Here is a 21606-nt window from a genome sequence, read left to right as displayed (position 1 = left end):
TTTTGCTGTGGGATGAAATTATGGCATTTGTAAATGGTTGGAGTTGGAGAATATCATGCTAAGCCAAATAAGCCAGTTTTACAAAACCAAAGGCCAAATGTTTTCTCTAATATTCGGATGCTAATTCACAATAAGGCAGGGATGTGGGGGACTATGGAAGAATAGCCTCACCTTAGATTAGGTAAAGGGAAGTGGTGGGAGGGGAAGGGAGGGGATGTGGGGATAGGAAAGATAGTAGAATAAAACAGACATTATTACTTTATGTATATGTGACTACATGACCAATATGATTCTGCAACATGTACCCTTAGAAAAATGAGAAATTATATCCCATCCTTGTGTGATATATCAAAGTGCATAAATGCATTCTACTGTCATGTATAACTAATTAAAACAATTAAAAATATTTTTTTAAAAAGAACATGCTACAGTGCTGCTTTGTCCAAAGTACTACTTAGTCCATTCTTTTCATTGGCTTCTAGCATTCTGTTGTAAGAGTGTAGCATAATTTGGCCAAATCCACTATGATGAACTTTTAGTATATTTATTAGTTTTGCTATGTGTTGTGTATTAATAGTAAATTTTTTGTAAATTTTTCCAACTGTCTTCTAGATTGGATTTCTTAGGAGTAAAATCACTGAGTCAATGATAGTACGCATGTTAGAAATTTTGATAGACTCATCAAATCGCCCTGCATTTTTACCAATTTACATTTCTCATTAGTGCCAGTTCTTCAGTTTCACCAACAGTTGGACTTGTCAGACACTCCATATTGTTTTTGTTTTTTGTTTTTTTTTTTTTTAAAGAGAGAGTGAGAGAGAGGGGGACAGAGAGAGAGAGAATTTTAACATTTATTTATTCTTAGTTCTAGGCGGACACAACATCTTCGTTTGTATGTGGTGCTGAGGATCGAACCCGGGCCGCACGCACGCTAGGCGAGCACGCTAGGCGAGCGCGCTACCGCTTGAGCCACATCGCCAGCCCCTCCATATTGTTTTTATTCGTACTTCTCTGATATCTAAAAAGGCTGAATGTATTTTCATGTGTTGGATACTCTTATTTTCTTGATTCATTTTTCTTAAAAGAGTCCTTTGCTTATTAAATACTATTTTGTTGCATTGCAAGAACATTGCATGAGATTTTTTTCCTTTTAACTTATTATGTAATGTTTTATTTTTAAGTTTTTGATTTGTGTGTCAGCACCTGTATTAAGTAAAACAGTAGTTTCTCCCATGTAGCCAATGTTAAAACTTTAGTAATACTTATCTTCCTCCTTGCCAAGTTTTAATTAATTACTTATTCCGTAATTCCTTTTACAGTGGTCTTTAGTACTTTTAGTACTTTTTTTTTTTTTGGTACCAAGGATTGAACCGAGGGCCAGCCTTTTTTTATATTTTTATTTTGAAACTGGGTCATGCTAAGTTGCTTAGGGCTTTGCTGAGTTGCTGAGGCTGGCTTTGAACTTGTGATCCTCCTGTCTGAGCTTCCAAAGCCAGTGGGATTACAGGTGTGTGCCACCATGCCTGGCTTTAGTTCACTTCTACTTAATTTGGAAACTCCATAGTTTAGGGATTTATTGTTTGCTTTTGGACTTTCTGTAGAACCCTCCCATTTTCAGCATTTAGACTGGTCTTAAAATACCACTTTCATTGTATTCTTTTTCTAAAAATCATTATTTTTTAATTTGTAGTTGGATACAATACATTTTATTTATTTATTTATTTATGTATGGTGCTGAGTATTGAACCTACCGCCTCATACGTACCGCTGAGCCATAACCCCAGCCCTTCTAAAAATTACTGACGGAAAAAAACTTATTTATTTATTTATTGGTACTGGAGATTGAACCCAGGGATGTTTTATCACTGAATTACATCCCCAGTTCTTTTATTTTTATTTTGAGGTAGGGTCTTAATGAAGTTGCTTAACAGCTCACTAATTTGCTGAGGCTGGCCTCCGACTTCAGATCCTCCTGCCTTGGCCTTCTGAATTGCTAAGGTTACAGGCATGTGCCACCATGCCTGGCCAAATTTTATTTTGAATCAAAATATTAATTGTATGTATTTTGGGGGTACAACGTGAAATTTTGATATATGTTTCTATTATGGAATGATTGCATTAGGGGTAATTAAAAAATCAATCACATCTTTAATTGTTTCTGGTGAAAACATTTTGTATGTACACTTAGCAATTTTGAAATACAAAGTGCATTATTATAATAATCACCATTCTGTGCAATAATAGCTCACTAAATCTTATTTCTCTGTTTAGCTGAAACTTTGATCAGCCTGTCCCCTTTCCCTATGTATCCTCCTCCTCCAGCCTCTTTAAATAACAATCTAGTCTCTGCTTCTGTAGAAAGTCTGTAAAGTCAAAATCAACTTTTTAAGATTCTGTATAACAGTGAAATCATGCAGTAGGGTCTTTTTTGTGCCTAGCTTGCAGAATGTCCTTAGGTTCATCCTTCTTGTAAATGATAGGATTTCCTTTTTTTTTTTTTTAGGCTGAATAGTATTTCATAATGTGTACATACCACATTTTCTTTTTCTTTTCTTTTTTTAATTTAAATATTTATTTTTTAGTTGTAGTTGGACACAATATCTTTGTTTTATTTATCTATTTTTATGTGGTGCTGAGGATTGAAACCAGGGCCTCACACGTGCTAGGTGTGTGCTCTACCACTGAGCCACAACCCCAGCCCATACCACATTTTCTTTATTCATTCATCTGAGAATGGCCACCTTTGTGAGTTATTGTGAATTATTGCCTATTGTGAGTAAAACTGCAGTGAACATGGGAGTACAGATACTTCTCTAGCGGACTTATTTAAGTTCCTTTGGATTTATATCCAGAAGTGGAATTGCTGATTGTGTGGTAATTTTATTTTTATTGTTTTGAGGAACCTCCATACTGTTTTCTATATCAGCTATATTAATTTATATTTGTACCAACAATGCAAAAGGGTTCCCTTTTCTCCACATCCTTACCAACACTTACCTTTCCTCTTTTTAATAATAACTATTCTGCTAGATGTGAAGTGATATTTCTTTGTGGTTTTTCTTTTTTTTTTCCTTTCTGGTTTTTCAATTTGCATTTCCATGATGATTAGTAATGGTGAGCATTTTTTCCATGTACTTACTTCCTGGCCATTTGTATGCCTTCTTTTGAGAAATGTTTATTTAGGTCCTTTGTACATTTTTAAATTGGGAATTTTTTTTTTCCCTATTGAATTGTTTGGAGTTTCTTATATATTTTGGATGTTGACTTCTTTCAGGTATGATATACAAATATTTTCTCTCAAGTAGTGGATTGTTTCTTCACTCTGTTAATTACTTCCTTTGATGTGCAGAAGCTTTTTAGTTTGATGTAGTCCCATTTGTTTATTTTTGCCATCATTAACTGTGCTTTTGGGATTGTAGCCAAAAAATCTTTCCTCACATCAGTGTTGGGGAGCTTTTCCCCTCTTTTTTCTTCCACTTTTGCAGTTTTAGAACTTAAGTCATTAATCCAGGCTGTCTTGAGGAAGTTAGGAGTTGGATTGCTGTGTTGTATTTTGATTATTTGACTTTCTAAACTGCAAAATTTTCCAAAATGGCTGTCAATTTTGTATTCTGGGTCAGCTGTGTATGAGCTTTGTAGATGCTTCACATCCTCACCAAGAGTTCCATTTTTTTTTTTTTTGTCAGTCTTTGATTAGCTATTCTAGTGGATGTGTAAAGTTATCCCATTGTGGTTTTGTATTCAGTTCTCTAATAATGTTGATCACCTTTCCATACATTTGCTTTCCCTTCGTATCTTTTACTGTCTTAATTTTTTTTTTTTAAGTTGGGCTATTGTAAGAATTCTGTATGTATTCTAGATACAGATTTTTTTTTTTTTTAAAGCACTGGGAATTTAATCCTGGAGTGCTCTACCATTAAGCTGCATATCCACCTCTTCTTATTTTTATTTTGAGGCAGGATCAAATTTTCAATCCTCATGCCTTAGCCTCCTGAATAGCTAGAATATAGGTGTGTGACACCGTGCCCATCACAGGTATTTTGCAAATGTTTTCTCACAGTTTGCTCAATTTTCTTAACAATACTTTTGAAGAGCAAAAGTTTAAAATTTTTATGAAGGCCAACAGTATTTTTTTCCTTTTATGACTTGTACTTTTTGTGTTTTAAAAAAAAAAATTTGTCCAATACATAGTCACAAAAATTTTCTCCGTGGTTTTACAATGTTCATCTTTCATTTATCTGTCTACATTCATGTATAATGTGACATCACAATAGCACACTTCCATTTTTTTCCTCTCTTGTACAATTCTTTTTTTTTTTGTTGTTGTTGTTACCAGGGATTGAACCTAAGGACGCTTAACCACTGAGCCACATCTGCAACCTTTTTATTTTTATTTTCAGACAGTTTTGCTAAGTTGGGAAGGCTTCACCCTTCCCAGTTGCCAAGATTATAGGCACGTGCCACTGGGCCTGACTCTTGTACAACTTTTGTTGTGTTTTATTTCTAAATATTGTTGACATTCATGTTATATAAATATGAAATTTAAAAATGTGGAGTCACTTTTTACTTATTTACCTTTTCAGATGCTTTTTGTTCCTTTGTGTAGATTCAAGTTTACATATAGTGTCCTTTTCCTCTGGCCAGAGGAATGAGCTTCTTATTATTCAAGTCTGCTGTTTTGTATGTCTGAAAGTATGTATGTATTTTGAAAGATGCTTTTGCAGAATATGGAAACCTGAATCAACGTTTTTTCCTTTCGCTACTTCAACTTGTTCAGTGTCTGGCTTTGCATAGTTTGATGAGAATTTCTAGTCTTGTTTTTGCTTCAGCAACTTGATTGTAAATACTATGAGCTTCTTTTGTAATCTTAGTATCTCTTAAACACCTAGTATTGTAGGTTTCAGTAGGTACTCAGCAAGTGATGTTAACTTTATTAGGATAAGAAAATGTCCAGTGCCAAAGGTTTTTTTTTAAGCCTGTTAATATTAAGGTTTAGTGAAAGACCATGAATAAACTCTCAGTGACTAGAGAGGGACCAAGTATGTGACTTTGTACAAATCAAGTGTGGAGTGTGACGTCCTCCAAGTATGGAGTCTCCTGCTACTACTACTTTTTTTTTTTTTTGGTACTGGGGATTGATTTCAGGAGTACTTAATTACTGAGCCACATACCCAGACCTTTTTTGTATTTTCATTAGAGATAGGTTCTCACTGAGTCGCTTTGGCCCTCATTAAGTTGCTGGATTGGCTTTGAACTTGAGATCCTCCTGCCTCAGCCTGTGGAGCCACTGGGATTATAGGGTATGCACCACTGCGCCCATCCCCTGTTACTCTTCTTACCAACTTTCCTTTTTCTCACTTTCAGATATACATCTCAAGGCATGGTTCATTGAAACATGAAACAGTTTATGCTCAGTGGACCAGAACTTGTTTGTTTGAGCTAATCTGCAGAAAGTCAGCCATGTGTCTTTTCTTTTCCTTTTGCTTTTAATGTGGCAGAAGGAAGTAAACTTTTAGAATCAACATGAAATATTTCTTTTTAAAATTTTTTTCTAGTTTTAAAAATAACATAGTATGTGATTCATATACTATACAGTTTATTCTTATTAATTTAATTTTTATTATTATTAGTTTTGAGACTATTAATAGTCTCTTACTGTCTTGCCTTGGCTAGTCATGAACTTCTAGTGAATCTCCGGTCAACCTCTCAAGTTGTTGGGACCATAGCTGTGCATCACTTACTTAGCTGCCAGTTGCTCTTATAAATTGTACAGTTCATTGGTTTTTAGTATATTCACAGTTTTGCATCCATCACCATTAATATTAGAGCATTTTAATTACCCCAAAAAGAAACTCCAGTTATGGACTCTCCATTCCCACCTCTTCTAACACCTGGCCACCGTCAATCTATTGTATGTCTTTATGGATTTACCTATTTTGGACATATCATTTAAATGGAATCATTCAGTGCATGGTCTTCTGTGACTGGCTTCTTTAACTTAAACATGTTTTCAAGGCTCATCTGTGTTGTATCAGTAAGCTTTACCTTTTTATGGCTTAATAAGATTTTTCTGTATGAATAATAGCACATTTTTTTTGTCAGTTGATAGACCTTTGGGTTGTTAGCTTTTTGGATGTAATGATTTATGCACCTGTGAGTATTTGTGTATAATCTTCACATGAGTGTGTGCATGTTTTTATTTCTCTGGGATATTTTCATAGGGTTGTTTGGTCATATGATAATTTAACATTTTGAAGAACTGCCACACTGTTTTCCAAAGTGGCTGCATCATTTTTATATTGACACCAGCAATAAATAAGTATTCCCCTTTCTCCACATCTACCAGAAAAGTGGTGTTGGAAATAGTATCTCATTTTGCAAAGCCCTGGGGTTCGACCCCCAGTTCAAAAAAAAAAAAAAAAAGAAGAAGAAGAACCCCATCAAAAAATAAATAATAAGATTAAAAAAAAACCTTTTCGAAATGGTATCTCATTATTATTATTTGATTTGCATTTGTTTAATGATTAGTGAAGTTGAGCATCCTCTCATGTGTTTTGGCCACTTGTTTTATCTTTTTTTGAGAAATGTCTATTCAAATCCTTTTCCCATTTAAAAATTTGATTGTGTTCTTATTGCTGAGTCTTGGAGGTCTTTTTTTTTTTTACATGTATTAGATATAAGTCCCTTACCAAATATATAGTTTGCCAATATTTTTTCATTCTATCACTGTTGATGTGTCCATTAAAACAAAAGTTTTTTAACCTGATGAAGCCTAGTTTATTATTTCTTTTATTATTTTTTTGGTGTCATATCTAAGAAAGTTTTGTTGAATCCATGGTTAACAAAGATTTATCTCTATATTTTTTTCTAAAAGTTTTAGCCCTTTAATTCATTTTGAGTTTTTTAAAAAGATTTTTTAATACTTTTTTTTTTAGTTGTAGATAAATGCAATACCTTTATTTATTTTATGTGGTGCTGAGGATCGAACCCACCATTGAGCCGCAACCCTCACCCCCCATTTTGAGTTTTTGTAGGAGAAAGAAATTTACTTTCATTCCTTTGCATGTGGACATTTAATTGTATCATTACCACTTGTTGAAAAGATTTTTTTCCCATTCAGCTGTCTTGGCATTCTTGTCAAAAATCAACTGACCAGGCTGGGGCTGTAGCTTACTGGTAGAGTACTTGCCTAGCATGTGTGAGGCACTGGGTTTGATCCTCAGCACCACATAAAAATAAATAAATGAAATAAAGGTATTGTGTCCATCTGCAACTAAAAAATAAATAAAGGAATATTGACACATTAAAAAAAATCGACTGACCATAAGCTGAGGGCTTATTTCTGGATTCTAAGTTCTAATCCATTGATTTATTATTTTAATCATTCTCATGCTAGTACCTCATAGTCTTATTTGACTTTGCATTAAGTTTTGAAATTAGGAAGTGAGTTTTCCAAAAAGATTATTTTGACTATTTGGGTTTTTTGGATTTCCACAGTTTTGTTATCAACTTGACAGTTGGTGCTAAAAAATAAAAAAAACCAGTTGGTTTATAGATACAAGAGTACATTGAGCGGGGAACAGTGGCACACGCCTGTAATCCCAATGGCTCAAGAGGGTGAGGCAGGAGGATCTCAAGTTCAAAGCCAACCTCAGCAAAGGCAAAACTCTAAGCAACTCAGTGAGACCCTGTCTACAAAGAAAATACAGAATAGGACTGGGGATGTGACTCAGTGGTTGAGTGCCCCTGAGTTCAATCCCTGGTACCAAAAAAAAAAAGAGAGAGAGAGAGAGAGAGAGAGAGAGAGAATATTGAATTTAAATTTAAATCCTTAAATTTATTTATTAACATCTAATATGTGAACATGGAATGTCTTTCCCTTAGACTTATTTTTTTTTTTTTTATATTTTATTTACATTTTAGTTTTCGGCAGACACAACATCCTTGTTTGTTTGTGGTGCTGAGGATCGAACCCAGGCCGCACCCATGCCAGGGGAGCGCGCTACCGCTTGAGCCACATCCCCAGCCCCTCCCTTAGACTTTGTAATGTCTTTCAGTGTGTTTGTGGTTTTCAGGGTATAAGTCTTGCACTTCTTTTATTAAATCCTTAGGTATTTTTTTCTTTTTAAGGCTATTGTCTGTCAGCCCCTACCCCATATTGGGGATTTAGCCTAGTGGCTCTTTACCACTGATTTATACCTCTAGTCTTTTTTTTTTTTTTTTTTTTTTTTTTGAGAAAGGGTCTCACTAAGTTTCTGAGACTGGCCTCACACATGAAATCCTCTGCCTCAGCCTCCCTAGTAGTTAAGAGTACAGGCATTCACCACCACACACTACTACTACTACTACTACTACTACTACTACTTCTACTACTTCTCCTCCTCCTCCTCCTCTTCCTCCTCCTCCCTCCTCCTCCCTCCTCCTCCTCCTCCTCCTTCTTCTTCTTATTATTATTATGACTATTAGGTACCACAGATTGAACCCAGGGGAGCTTAATCACTGAGCCACATCTCCAACCCGTTTTATTTTTTTTGAGACAGGGTATTGCTAAATTGTTTAGGGCATTACTAAGTTGATGAGGCTGGTTTTGAACTTGTGATCTGATCCTCCAGCCTCAGCCTCCTGAGCTGAAGGTATTATAGCAGTGAGTCACTATGCCTGACCATACACAACTTTTTTTTTTAAAGAGAGAGTGAGAGAGGAGAGAGAGAGAGAGAGAGAATTTTTAAAAATATTTATTTATTTATTTATTTTCGTTCTCAGCGGACACAACATCTTTGTTGGTATGTGGTGCTGAGGATCGAACCCGGGCCGCGCGCATGCCAGGCGAGCGCGCTACCGCTTGAGCCACATCCCCAGCCCCCAACTTTTTTTTTTTTTAAATAAGGCTATCATAATGGGGATTGTTTCATTTTGGTTGTCATTGTCAGCATGTAGACTTAAAATTGTGTACCCTCCTATATTGACCATGTAATTCTGATACTTTGCTGACTCATTTATTACTACTACTACTACTTTTTTTTTTTTTTAGTGGATTTCTTAGGATTTTTCTACATACAAAATTTATCAAGTGAAAATACTTCTGTTTTTTTCCCTCCAATCTGGATTCCTTTTATTTATTTTTCTTGCCTGTTGCAATGATTAGAACCTCAAGTATGATGTAGAAGTGGCAGGAATGGACTTTGTTTTATTCCTGATTGTGGAGGGAAATTTAGACTTTCTACACAAAATACTTAGCATTGGGTTTAAATTTTTTTTTTTTTTTTAATGAAGAATAATGGCCATGAGCCTGGTGCAACAGCATATGTTTGTAATCCCAACTATTCAGGAGGCTGAGGCAGGAGGTTTGCCATTTGAAGCCAGCCTTAATAACTTAGTGAGACACTGTCTCAAAATAAAAAAATAAAAGGGGCTGAGTAAAACACTCTTAGGTTCAATCTCCAATGCTGGGGGTGCGGGGGTGGGGAATCAGTATTTTGAAAAATCTAGGTTTTTATGTCAAGAAAGATTTTTTTTTTTTAAGTGCCTTGGTTGACCTCCTATTTAAGCATATATAACTATCCACTATTATCCTAGAGGCTTGGAATAGAGGAAAGCTCCTATTTTCTAGTCAGTGTGTAATGATTTGCCATATTGGTATCCTTATATTCTGTGCCCTGAAGAAACCTATGGACAATGTTTAGTAATGAATAATGAATGCATTAATGTTGTAATGATTAAAAAAGAGCCTGTCATGTGATGATTTAAACATTCCAATAGCCAGGAGTAGCGGCCCCTGCCTGTAATCCCAGTGATTTAGAAGGCTGATGCAGGAGGATCCAGTCTCAGCGACTTAGAGAGGCCCTAAGCAACTTAGTGTCTCAAAAAATAAAAAGGGCTGGAAATGTGGCTCAGTAGCTAAGTGTCCTTGGGTTCAATCCCTGGCACAAGGGGAAAAAAAAATTCCAGGGAAAAAAACCAATTTGTTCTAAGGCACCAACTCAGAAAGAAGCTTGTTTTTTTCAAAGAATCAGAAAGAGGGTCAGGGTGCCTGGAGACTAGTGAGTGAAAGAGGGTGTAATAAAGATGAGAGGCAATTTAAGTCTTGTGAGTCATAGTACACAGTTTGGTTTTTATTCTAGTTGCAGTAATAATCCATTGGAGAATTTTTGGCAAAGGTGTGGCATAATCTAGTTTATGTTAAAGATAAAGACACGAAATAGAAGACAATCTGTGATAAATGCTAATGTAATTTTAGCAAATGAGGAGGTTATGGAGGAGGTCAGAATTTAACTTGAGCTGTAAAAGATGTGTAAGAAATAAATGGAGGAGAAATAGAATGGTGTGATGGCAATAAATAGTTGCAGCCTTTGAATTGGAAAACTTAGGCTCTTTCTGTTCATGGTTCGTAACCTCTAAAGAAATTTCTTAATCTCTTTATTTTACTTCTGCCATCATCTTTCTCTGAAGTTTGGTTGCTGTGAAGAGTAAGGCAAATTAAATATTCTCATAAATGTGTTCATAGACTGTCAGGTTCAGTGTGTATATTTGTTTATTCAAAAAAAAAAAAGCCGTCCGTCTGGCATTAAGCTATTGGCTGGTGGAGTGATATAAAAGTAAATGAGACTCAGATTCTGTTCCTCTAAGAATGTGATAAATATCTAAAATACAAAGTTAAGTGCAGAAAAAGCCAGGTACAGGGGTACATGCCTATAATCCCAGTTCCTCAGGGAGCTCAGAGTGCCGAACAGCAGGTTCAAGACCAGCCTGGGCAATTTAATGAGATCCTGTCTCAGAACAAAAAATAGAAAGTGCTGGGTATGTAGCTCAGAGTGCGTTTGGGTTCGATCTTCAGTACCACCTTCCACCCCCTCAAAAAAAAGGTAAAGTGCTATGAGATTCAAAGAAAAGAGAGTGTGCTTCTTGCTTGGAGCTAGTGGTAAGGCTTTTATATATATATGTTTTTTTAGTTATTAATAGACCTTTATTTATATGTGGTGCTGAGAATCAAATGCAGTGCCTCACACTGCCTGGTAGGCTTTTTGAAGAAGGAAGGACTGTTGCTCTAGGCATTAAAAGATGGGTAAGATTTCAGTAGAAGATAGAGGAAAAGTAGTACACTTGGGGGCAAATCTATGGAAGTAAAGACATGGAACTGTTGGGCAAATCTAGTACTTGATAGAGAAAGTGAGATTAGGACTAGATAGACCATGCAACACCTTGTTGGTAGGCTAAGGAGGTGAATTCCATTCAATAGGAATACCATTAACAGTGTATTTACTGGTGCAAATATTGAGCACCTGCAATTATGAAGTTTGTGCTAGGCCAAGTCTAGGAACATAAAAATAATCTCTGTTATATTGGGGAAGATAGCTTATTTAATTATGTTTTTTCCAATGAGATTTGAGCCAAGTGTCATAGGTTCATGGAACAAGGAACATTTCTAGCTGCCTTACATTAAGGGAAGACTCAATAGAGATGGTAGACACTATGTCGAGATAAAAAATATTCCTATATTTAGCAGATAAATTAGGTGGAGAAGTGTGAGATGTTATAAGCCTGGCATTTTATGTGTTTTAGCTTGACTGGACAAGGACTTTATGTGTATGTTTTGGCTAGAAAGAATTTTTGTAGGAAAAAAATTATTTTTAAGTTTTGTTAGAGTGGTAATTAAAAGATTATTTAGGTGGCAGGATGGAGTCAATTAGAAAGGGTGTAGATTTGAGAAGGAAAGATGGTAAAGAAACTTTGCACTGGACCAAGTGAATGTTGATGTAGAGCAAATGTGGAATAGTAGTTTTGGAATAAACTGTCTTGAAAATTGGAGAGATGTTTAAAATGTAGAGTTGGTAGGACTTGGAGACCAATTGGGTGTGGAAGAAGGGAAGAAAGGGGACTATGTGGTATATAGAATAACTTCCATTTTTTTGCTCCTTTGCTGTGTGCCATTGCCAAGAATAGAATATATTTAAGGAGAAAGAAGGTGGATTTGAAGAGGGTATCTAATAAGTTTTAGCTATATTATACTGAAGGTACATGTGTGATAGTTGGGAGTGAGGAGGGTGATAGGTTATTCAGCAATATTAAGGTGATCTTTTAAGTTATATTATATAATTATAAAATAAATTGTTGTGAGAGAAAGAATATAGTAAGTAAGATTTCAGTGAGGATATAACCCAGATTGTATTTTTTTAGAAGTTTATAGGAAATGAGAATTTTTCTATAACTGGAAGGATTGAGAAAAATACAACAGTAAGTATCATCACTTACTCCCCCATCCCATGTCTGTTTTTAAAGATCTTAAAGACTTGGATTATTTATTTCTTGAGGGGAAAATAGAATTGAATGGCAAAGATTTAGAAGTGATCAAGTAAGTAAGCCAGTTACAGCCATAGTGGAGCCTAGCATACTGTCTTTCAAACTTTAATTGTGGATATTGTTAAAATGCTGGTTGTGATTTTAGTAGGTCTGATCTGGGGTCTAAGGTACAGCATTTCTGGCAAGCTCTGCTACTGGTCTTTGGACAATACTATTCTACAGAGTATGGAATCCATAGCAATACAGAGGAGTTAGTTTTAGGAGGTAGAGGAACACTTCTCTGAAATGAGGTGGATGGAAATATAAAATTTGCATGAAGAGGTCATGCTTGATAGTTTTGGAAAGAGGTTGTGAGTTAGAAGAAAATTGTGAAAGTTTGGAATAGCTAGCGAGAAGAGGAAAGTGAGTGAATGTGGGACATGTAATAATCAGTGAACAGTAATAATCAGTGAACAGTATGAATTAGTTTGGTTATGGTGTCTATAAAAGTAAATGGAGCAGAGATATAAAATGTAAAGAGTTTAACTAAGAAGGTAGTGAAAGGGATGCTTGAGGGAGATGAGTTTTTGAAAAAGTAATACCACTTTATATTTAGTGCAACAGTGCTTTTCAGTTCAGTAAGCATTTGCATCCCTATTTAGGAAGTTAACAGGGTTTTAAAATTTTGATTAATATTAATTTACTTTGGTACTGGGGATTGAACACAGGGGCTTTCTATCCCTGAACTACTTCCCCAGCCCTTTTTATTTTATTTTTTTTGAGACAGGGTCTTGCTAAGTTGCTGAGGATCTTGTTAAGGCAATCTTTTTAATTTCCAATCCTCCTGCCTCAGCCTTCTGAGATGCTGGGATTATAGGCGTGTACCATCGTGTCTTGCCAACAACAGTTTTTAGAATGTGAAAAAAACAGAAACGTTAGGCTCAAAAAATAATATAGATACTGGCTACTGTATTGAACATCACACGCGTAGAACATGTCTATTATCCCAAAAAGGTCTATTGGATGATTCTGTTCTCAAATATTTTATATAATAAAGATTTGGACATTACTATAGTAGAACTCTTAGGAAGCTCAAAATTTGGATGTAGGCACTTAAAAATCTGGGTTTAAGTCCTGGTGTACAGCTAGATGAGTCAAGTTTGTAGAAAGAAATGAATCCAATTTACATTTCAAGAGACTTAATGAAGGAACCACAGAAGGGGGTAGATCAAAGGAACTCACTGGGGATTTTTTTTTTTTTTAAACTAGTAACAAGGAACTCCAAAGGGTAAGAAAAATATAGTACTTTTGGAGTCTGGTCATAACGGTGGAGAAAAGTTTGCATGACAGGAGCTGTGATGGTGGTGGTGGTAGTGGTGGTGTGGGGGATAAAGCTGTCAGAATTTGTGTTTGCTAATTAGGCACAATTTTCAGAAGACCTGGATTTTTGGAGAGCATAATATAATTGAGTGAGCAGTATACCATGTTCTCTTTCTTTTTTTTTTTTTAATATTTATTTATTTATTAGTTATTGGCAGACACAACATCTTTGTTTGTATGTGGTGCTGGAGGATCGAACCTGGGCCGCACGCATGCCAGGAGAGCGCGCTACAGCTTGAGCCACATCCCCAGCCCACCATGTTCTCTTTCTCCCACCATGTTCTCTTTCTAAGGAAGACTAATTAGCTTAATCCTGGTTCTATTTGAGTTGTGTGAATTTAGGAAAAACTCTTATAAAAATAGTGAAGTTTCTTAACTGTGTGTGTGTGTGTGTATGTGTGTTACTGGAGATTGAGTCTCTGGCACTCTTATCACTGAACTACTTATTTTTTACTTTGAAACAGTCTCATTAAAGTGCTGAGGCTGGCCTTGAACTTGGAATCCTCTTGCTTGAGCCTTCAGAGTAGCTGAGGTGACAGGTGTATGCTGCCACACCTGACTAACTTTTTTAAAGAGGTCCTTTTAAAATCATTGAAAACAATAAAGAAACAACTAATATGTGTTCATTGTGGATTCAAGAAAATAGAAATATTAAAATCACTTTTTAAAAATAATCTCTTATTTATAAAAGGTTAGAGTTGATGTGTACTACTACCCTGTTCCAAGTCTTTTAGTAAGACATTATGATGGTATAATTTGTTAATAAAGTTTTAAAGAACACTTCTCTCTCACCCTCATAACTTTGTATGGCTTAACTATTAAATTAGATAATGACCTAAACTTGAGTTTTGTGATTATACTTAATTTTACGTTCCCAGACCATGTTTGTTTTAAGTAGTAAATATATTATTAGAATTTTTTAGCAAGTTTGCAATGTCTGAGAGAATGAAAGTTTTTAGGATATAAGATAAGGAAATTTTGTAAAGAAATAGAGGAGTTTGGGAGGAATGGAGGGTGAATTTAAAATCATTTGGTTTAGCATTCAAGTACCATTAAAGATGTCATATTCAGAATACCCTTTTTTACAGAATAGAAAATTTCTAAGTTAACTGATAGTTCTTTTATTCAGATCTTGTTTGTAAGAGAATACTTCAATAAACCAGAAGAATTAATTTGTTGGGATTTGACCTATTTTTGTATGTCTTTTCTTAGACAGGATTCATTCATAAATATCTCCATTAAATATAATTTGTTGTGTTTGTACGAAACTGATAGTTTTGCTAGTGTTGGAAAGTTCATTTTAGAAAAGTTGCTTTCTAAGCCTTTTGTCCTGTTACCTTTGATGAGATGGTGGTCTCTTTGCTTTCTCCTACTGCTCTCCAATATCTAATCAGGGGATAGAAATGTGACTTACACCAGACTTGTTTTAAGATCAACAGAGTTTGAAGGGAGAGGAAATTAAAAATATGGCCAGATGTTTTATAACATTTGTTTCCATATTAAAGATACCCAAGTTATTTTGCAACCAACTTAATGACTTCACATTTAACCAAGCATTTCTGCTCATTTGCATGAATAATTATAAGCTTATTGGTAATTTTAAATTGGTGCATAAGAATACTTAATAATAAGCAAGTGTTGGATTATTTTCTAAGATAGTGTTCCCATTAATCTGAAACAATCTTAACATGAAGTTTTATTTAAAGTACCTGGTTTGTTTGAAGTGCTGTCTCAATGCTGAACACTAGTTGGCCCTCCACACATACTTATTTTTGAAAGGATGAGAGAGAAATTGAATTGCATTTGAGTTTATCCTAACCTTAATCATCATTTTGTTTTCATATTATAATGCAGAATGTTTTTTAACACCTCCTTCCACAATATTATTAGTGTCAGCTATACACAGAAATTTCCAGTTACTTTGTCTGATTTTAATTATGGAGTCCTATAGTTTCTTTTTTTTTAATATTTATTTTTTAGTTATATTTGGACACAATACCTTTATTTTATTTATTATTTTTATGTGGTGCTGAGGATCGAAGCCAGCACCTCGTACGTGATAGGCAAGAGCTCTACTGCTGAGCCACAACCCCAGCCCCTATAGTTTCTTTTCTTCATTTATTTACCCTCTCCCCATAATTTCTACAAAATTTCAATTACCTTATTCCTATAATTTTTACAGAATTTCAGTAAGAGCTGTTTTCATGGCAATATGTTCATTGGGTTGGCCTACCTAATTTTGTTTAAAAATCTGATTTTAAGACCTGATGTACAACGAGGTCAGTCAAGGTTCTAAAAGTAAATGGGATCCAATTTAGATGGTTCAAGAGGTTTTAATGAAGAAGCTGCAGAGGTGGTGTGGATTAAGGGAATTTATAAGGTATGTTTTTGCTAGTAACAAGGAACCTTGAAGTGGCAAGAAAAATACTGTGCTGTTGGAGTCTGGTTAGAACTGTGGAGAAAAGAGAGGGAGCTGGGAAGAAATAATCTAGCCTTTCTTTGCCTTCTGGTCTTCTGCCAGTGTCAGACAGCTCTGGAACCCAGATGAATCTGTTGTAGTTAGTGTACTTGGGTACAGAATAAGGCAGAAGAGTATTTGCTAGATAAGATAGTAATAAAATAATAACCAACACAACTACTGAGGAATGTGACTCTGATTTCAGGTAACAATATTACACATAAGTTTCTCATCTGTTAAATGTATGTACTTTATTAGGCTAATGTGGCCGTTAAGTAACATGCAGAAATAGTATCAAGAGTCTTTGTCTTGTGAGTATATTAAATTGTTTTATTTTCATAATGTGTGGCTTTGAAAAGCTTTGAAAACTCAGCTTCATTTCACTTGATGCTGTGCTAATTTGTTTTGGAACTTTGGTTTCCATCATATATATACATATAGGTATATTTTTTATGGTGCTGGAGATTGAACTCCGGGCCTTGCAGATGCTAAGACAAGTGGTCTCTCAGCTACATTTCCAGCCCTCATATTTTTAAATCTATAGTAATTTTTGGATTTTCCAGTAATTTTCGATAGTGAATTATACCATTATTATTAAGTAGTTTCCAGAATTTAGTTTTTTATAATTTTGTAGTCTGGAGCCTGATACCTAAATTTCTAGTTAAGACTATATTTTTATTTGTGGTACTGCTTTTTGTGAGAGTTATGCTTACTTTACCTGTCTGGGCTTTTCTGAGAAATTGGAGTATAACACTTACCTAGTTCATTTTTTTTTTAAATAACTTAATTTTATTTGTTTATTCTTTTTTTAATGTGGTGCTGAGGATCGAACCCAGGGCCTCACATGTACTAGGCAAGTACTCTACCACTGAGCCACAATCTCAGCCCCTGTTTTTTATTGTATTATGGTAAAGTAATAATTGTCAAACACTTTGAAGACTCAGTTTTATACATACATATAAATTTTTTTGCCATTTATTTATGAAAAGGTTATCAATAGCATTTCAGATTGAGAATGGTTGTATGGTTTTTTTTCATTGTATTTCCTATATGAAGTCATGCATATAAGCCATTTTGTATAATATTTGAATGTATACATTTTATGCCATTTTGTGTTTATGTGGGTGAAGCGATAATGCATATGCGTATTTTAGTCAGTGTGTAACTATCTTTCTGAAATTAATCTTCAGAAACTATTTATTCATTCATTCATTCATTCATTCATTCATTCATTCATTCCCTGATGGTAGCTTTTATCTTTTTCATTTTTGACATAGGCAGAATACTACTTACTTCTGAACTTATGGGTATTTGGAAATGTAGAAACTGTTTTCCTGGTAAATTGATATATCCTCATTGCTTGCTTCTGTTTTCTGAGATAACAGTGATGCTTTGTCATTTTTTTCCTCCTGATTTTTACAGTCTTTTCTTTTTCTTACTAAGGTATACTTTAATCCAGTTTCACCTTTGAGCGTTTATAGGCCAGAGAAGGAACAATCTATTTTCAAGAAAATTATAGTTACTGGATCATTCATATATACACACACACACACTTAACTTATTTATTTTGGTGGTGCTGGAGATTGAACCTGGAACCTTGTACATGCTAGGCAAGTGCTCTACCGCTAAGCCACATCCCCAACCTCACTGGATCATATTTTAACTATAAACCACTTTTTGATTTTTAAAAAGTCTTCCAGAAAAGCTATATTATAATTTTGAAATTAAATAAGCTTCATTTCATTTCACAAACTTAAGTTAGCACTCTTTGTAAATTTTAGACTAACTTTTTCAGTTACTAACTAAATCTTAATTATTTTCCACCAGACGATCTGCTAAATCCCGAAGTAGAAGTCCATATTCATCTAGGCATTCAAGATCTCGTAGCAGGCACAGATTGTCTAGATCCAGAAGTCGTCATTCTAGCATTTCTCCCAGCACACTAACTCTGAAGAGTAGCCTGGCAGCTGAATTGAACAAGAATAAAAAAGCACGAGCTGCAGAGGCAGCACGAGCTGCAGAGGCAGCTAAGGCTGCTGAGGCAGCTAAGGCTGCTGAAGCAGCTGCCAAAGCTGCAAAAGCCTCAAACACTTCTACACCTACCAAGGGGAACACAGAAACTGGTGCCAGTGTATCACAGACAAACCATGTGAAGGATGTGAAGAAACTTAAAACTGAGCATGCACCTTCTCCCTCAAGTGGTGGAACTTTAAAAAATGATAAGGCAAAAACAAAGCCACCTCTTCAGGTAACAAAGGTAGACAATAACTTGATTGTAGATAAAGCCACCAAGAAAACAGTTGTAGTTGGGAAGGAGAGTAAATCTGCTGCTACAAAGGAGGAACCAGTATCTCTTAAAGAGAAAACCAAACCACTTACGCCAAGCATAGGAGCTAAAGAGAAGGAGCAACATGTGTCTTTAGTGACTTCTACATTACCACCATTACCTTTGCCTCCTATGCTGCCTGAAGATAAAGATGCTGATAGGTAAGTGCAAACAAACTGACAATAACTATTAAAAGGAAAAATATCAGTTTGGAGTAAGAAATTATTTAACTTCCCTTAATCCCTACCTCCAAAGTTAGTTTAAAAAGACTTAAGTGAATGAATTTTCTTTATTATGTACATCTTTGCTTATAACGTATCAGAATTATCGTTTATGCTGAGAAGTTTGGAAAAAATTGCCACTGTCTTGGGATATAATACAATATCTTAAGATGAGTATTAGAAATGCCAATATTCTCTTTGACTTAGTTATCCATTATGATAACTATCATAACTGGGTCATTTTGTGAGACTCTTCCCTGTGTGATATGAATCTCATAATTGTATTCTCATTTATTTGTTTCTGTTTTTTGTTGTTTGTTTTGTGATGCTGGGAAATTGAACCCAGGGTCTGGTACATGTGAGGCAAGAATTCTACCACAGAGCTTTACACCCTCAGCCTTATCTCAGTTATATCTAATTTTCTTTGGTGGCCTTATTAATTTATCACATTCTTTATGGATTTATTACTTTTTAATAAACTTTCAATAAACTTTTTAGTTTAGTCTTTTCCTAACTCAGATTATGTTAGATTATTTTACAACTAGGAAAGTGAAAATGAGCATATTGTCTAATACTGTAACAATGATGTATTACAGACCTAGAGCTCTGTTTGTAAGAGAGAAACTATTGTTGGCTCCTGCCTGCTCTTCTTTCATCCTTTTATAATGCAGAAACCACTCACAGCCAGCCTCCCCATTTCTTCTCCCCCATGTACCTTAAAGTAACCATCATTTCGTGTTTAAAAATTTTGTTTTTATAATCTTGTATACTTTAAAGAAACCATCTTTTCTGTTAGAATGTGCTTTAGGAAACCTGAAGATAGAAGAAATCTTTATTTACTTATTCCATGTAAATTTTAAAAGAGAATGGTTTGTATAATCTTGTTAGGCATATCTTAGGGAAAGTATCTTATTTTTGCTTTCTTTAAATATGCCTCTCCTATTCCTGGTGAACTGTTTTTGTTTATGTCTCACAAAAATTAGCAAAAGACTATGTGTTTTGTGGGACCTTTCGATTTTGCAAATCTGTACTCCTTTAGTACATTGTTACATTTCACTTTATTGGATGACCAAGTAAATTATCTCCTCCTCTCTTACATCTTTTTTCTTATAAATATTCAGAAATTTTAAAAAGTTGAAAGAATAATAAAACTAACATCTGTATAACCTCTAAATATATTCAGCAGGTGTTAGCATTTTGCTTTATATGCTCATGTTCTATCTCTAGTTAATTAAGAGAACTAATATAGGAGATGTATGTGTGTGTAGTACTTTTTGCTGGACCATAGGAAGATAAGTGGTAGCTGTCATGATACTTTACTCTTAAATACTTCATTTGTCTCTCAAGAATGATTCCAGGCTCCTTTTCAATCATATTACCATCAATTACCTAAGAAAATTAAGAGTGGCATAACATCATTTACTACCTATTCATATTTAAATTTGTCTGGAACTCCCCACCCAACCCTTCCACTTTTCAAAGAATCTTCTGGATTTGTCTGATTATTCTTACTGTTGTTTAATTTAATTTGTTCCTCTCGAGCCCTTCTATTTCTTGTGAATTGGAGATTAGGTAGGCCTTGATTGGATTAAGAATAAACGTTTTGTTATTGTTTTTACCAGAATATTTAGGTGATTTTGTATACTTAAAACTGTTACTACAGGAGGAACAAAATGTTGTATGTGAGGCTAGGTGTATAGTTCAGTGGTAGAGTCCTTGCCTGACACTGACCAAGTCCTGGGTTCAGTCCCCTCAAATTTTTGCCCCCATCCTCCCAAAAAAAGAAGATAAAGAAAAAATATCATGTCTATTTTAGTAATAGTGATGCAGTCACTTGGTTAAGGTGATAACCAAACTCAAGATCTCCCCATATATAAGGTACATTTTCCCCTTTGCAAGTAGAGGTAAGTTGTACTTTGTAGTGTTTTGAGTATTTTTTTCTCTAACAACCTGTCATCTAATAATTTCACACCCATTATTGATATTTGTCTTAAATCAGTTAACTATAGTAGGGGCTCCATACAGATAGTGATTTTCTAATTCTATCATTCCTCTTCATACCAGCTGTTAATAAAGCTAATATAAATGCCTCTCCGCCTGATTTAATCATTCTAGTCTTGTGGAATTTTATTTTCTGTTACTGTAAGTCACTATTTTTATTTTTGGTACTGGGGATTGAACAGTGACCCTTTACCACTGAAATACATCCCCAGCCATTTTTATTTTTTCTTTTGAGACAGGGTCTCACTAAGTTGTGTAGGGCCTTTCTGATTTGTTGAGACTGGCCTTGAACTTGTGATCCTTCTACTTCAGCCTCCTGAGTTACTGGGATTACAGACATGTCCCACCATGCCCATCATCACTGTTATTTCTGATGCTTGAATTATCTGAAATTTGGCCAGTGGGAGCTCCTTTAAGCTGATTCTTTTATACTTTATATATGACCTCATTTTTTATTTTTTGGGAAACCGGGGATTAAATTTAGGGGCACTTGACCACTGAGCCACATCCTCAGCCCTATTTTGTATTTTATTTAGAGAGAAGGTCTCACTGAGTTGCTTAGCATTTTATTTAGAGGGGAGGTTTCACTGAGTTACTTAGTACCTCACCATTGCTGAGGCTGGCTTTGAACTTGGGATCCTCCTGTCTCAGCCTCCCAAGCTGCTGGGATTACAGGAGTTTGCCACCATGCCCAGCTGACCTCATTATTTTTTAGTGCTTTCTTGCTTCTTAGCCAGATAACTTTGAATTCTACTTCTCTTCCAAAACTGTAGACTATTTGTCCAATATAAGATAGACTGTTATCAGTGTGTTTTCATGTAATATCATTTTCTTTTCTTTTTTTTTAGGATCATACCAAGTATAATGTTTCTTTCTTTTTGCATTTAGGGTGTTAGATCATTCCATGTTGGTTTTGATAGGTCCACGTCCAGTATTCTTATCTA

General features: G+C 35.0%; 1 protein-coding gene across 4 annotated transcripts in view; it reads left to right on the top strand.

Moving 5' to 3' along the window:
* Positions 1–21606, top strand: part of CDK13 (cyclin dependent kinase 13) — a 102646-nt gene that overhangs the window by 9244 nt on the left and 71796 nt on the right. For all 4 annotated transcript variants that reach the window (XM_081284956.1, XM_081284954.1, XM_081284955.1 and 1 more), the window contains exon 2: positions 17942–18601. In XM_081284956.1, coding sequence (XP_081141082.1) covers positions 17942–18601 — 660 coding nt within the window. The remainder of the gene's footprint in view (positions 1–17941; positions 18602–21606) is intronic.

Source organism: Spermophilus citellus (assembly GCF_964194105.1).
Source record: "Spermophilus citellus genome assembly, chromosome: 3".
In the NCBI taxonomy this organism is placed as follows: domain Eukaryota; kingdom Metazoa; phylum Chordata; class Mammalia; order Rodentia; family Sciuridae; genus Spermophilus; species Spermophilus citellus.
This window is presented reverse-complemented; position numbering and strand designations above follow the sequence as displayed.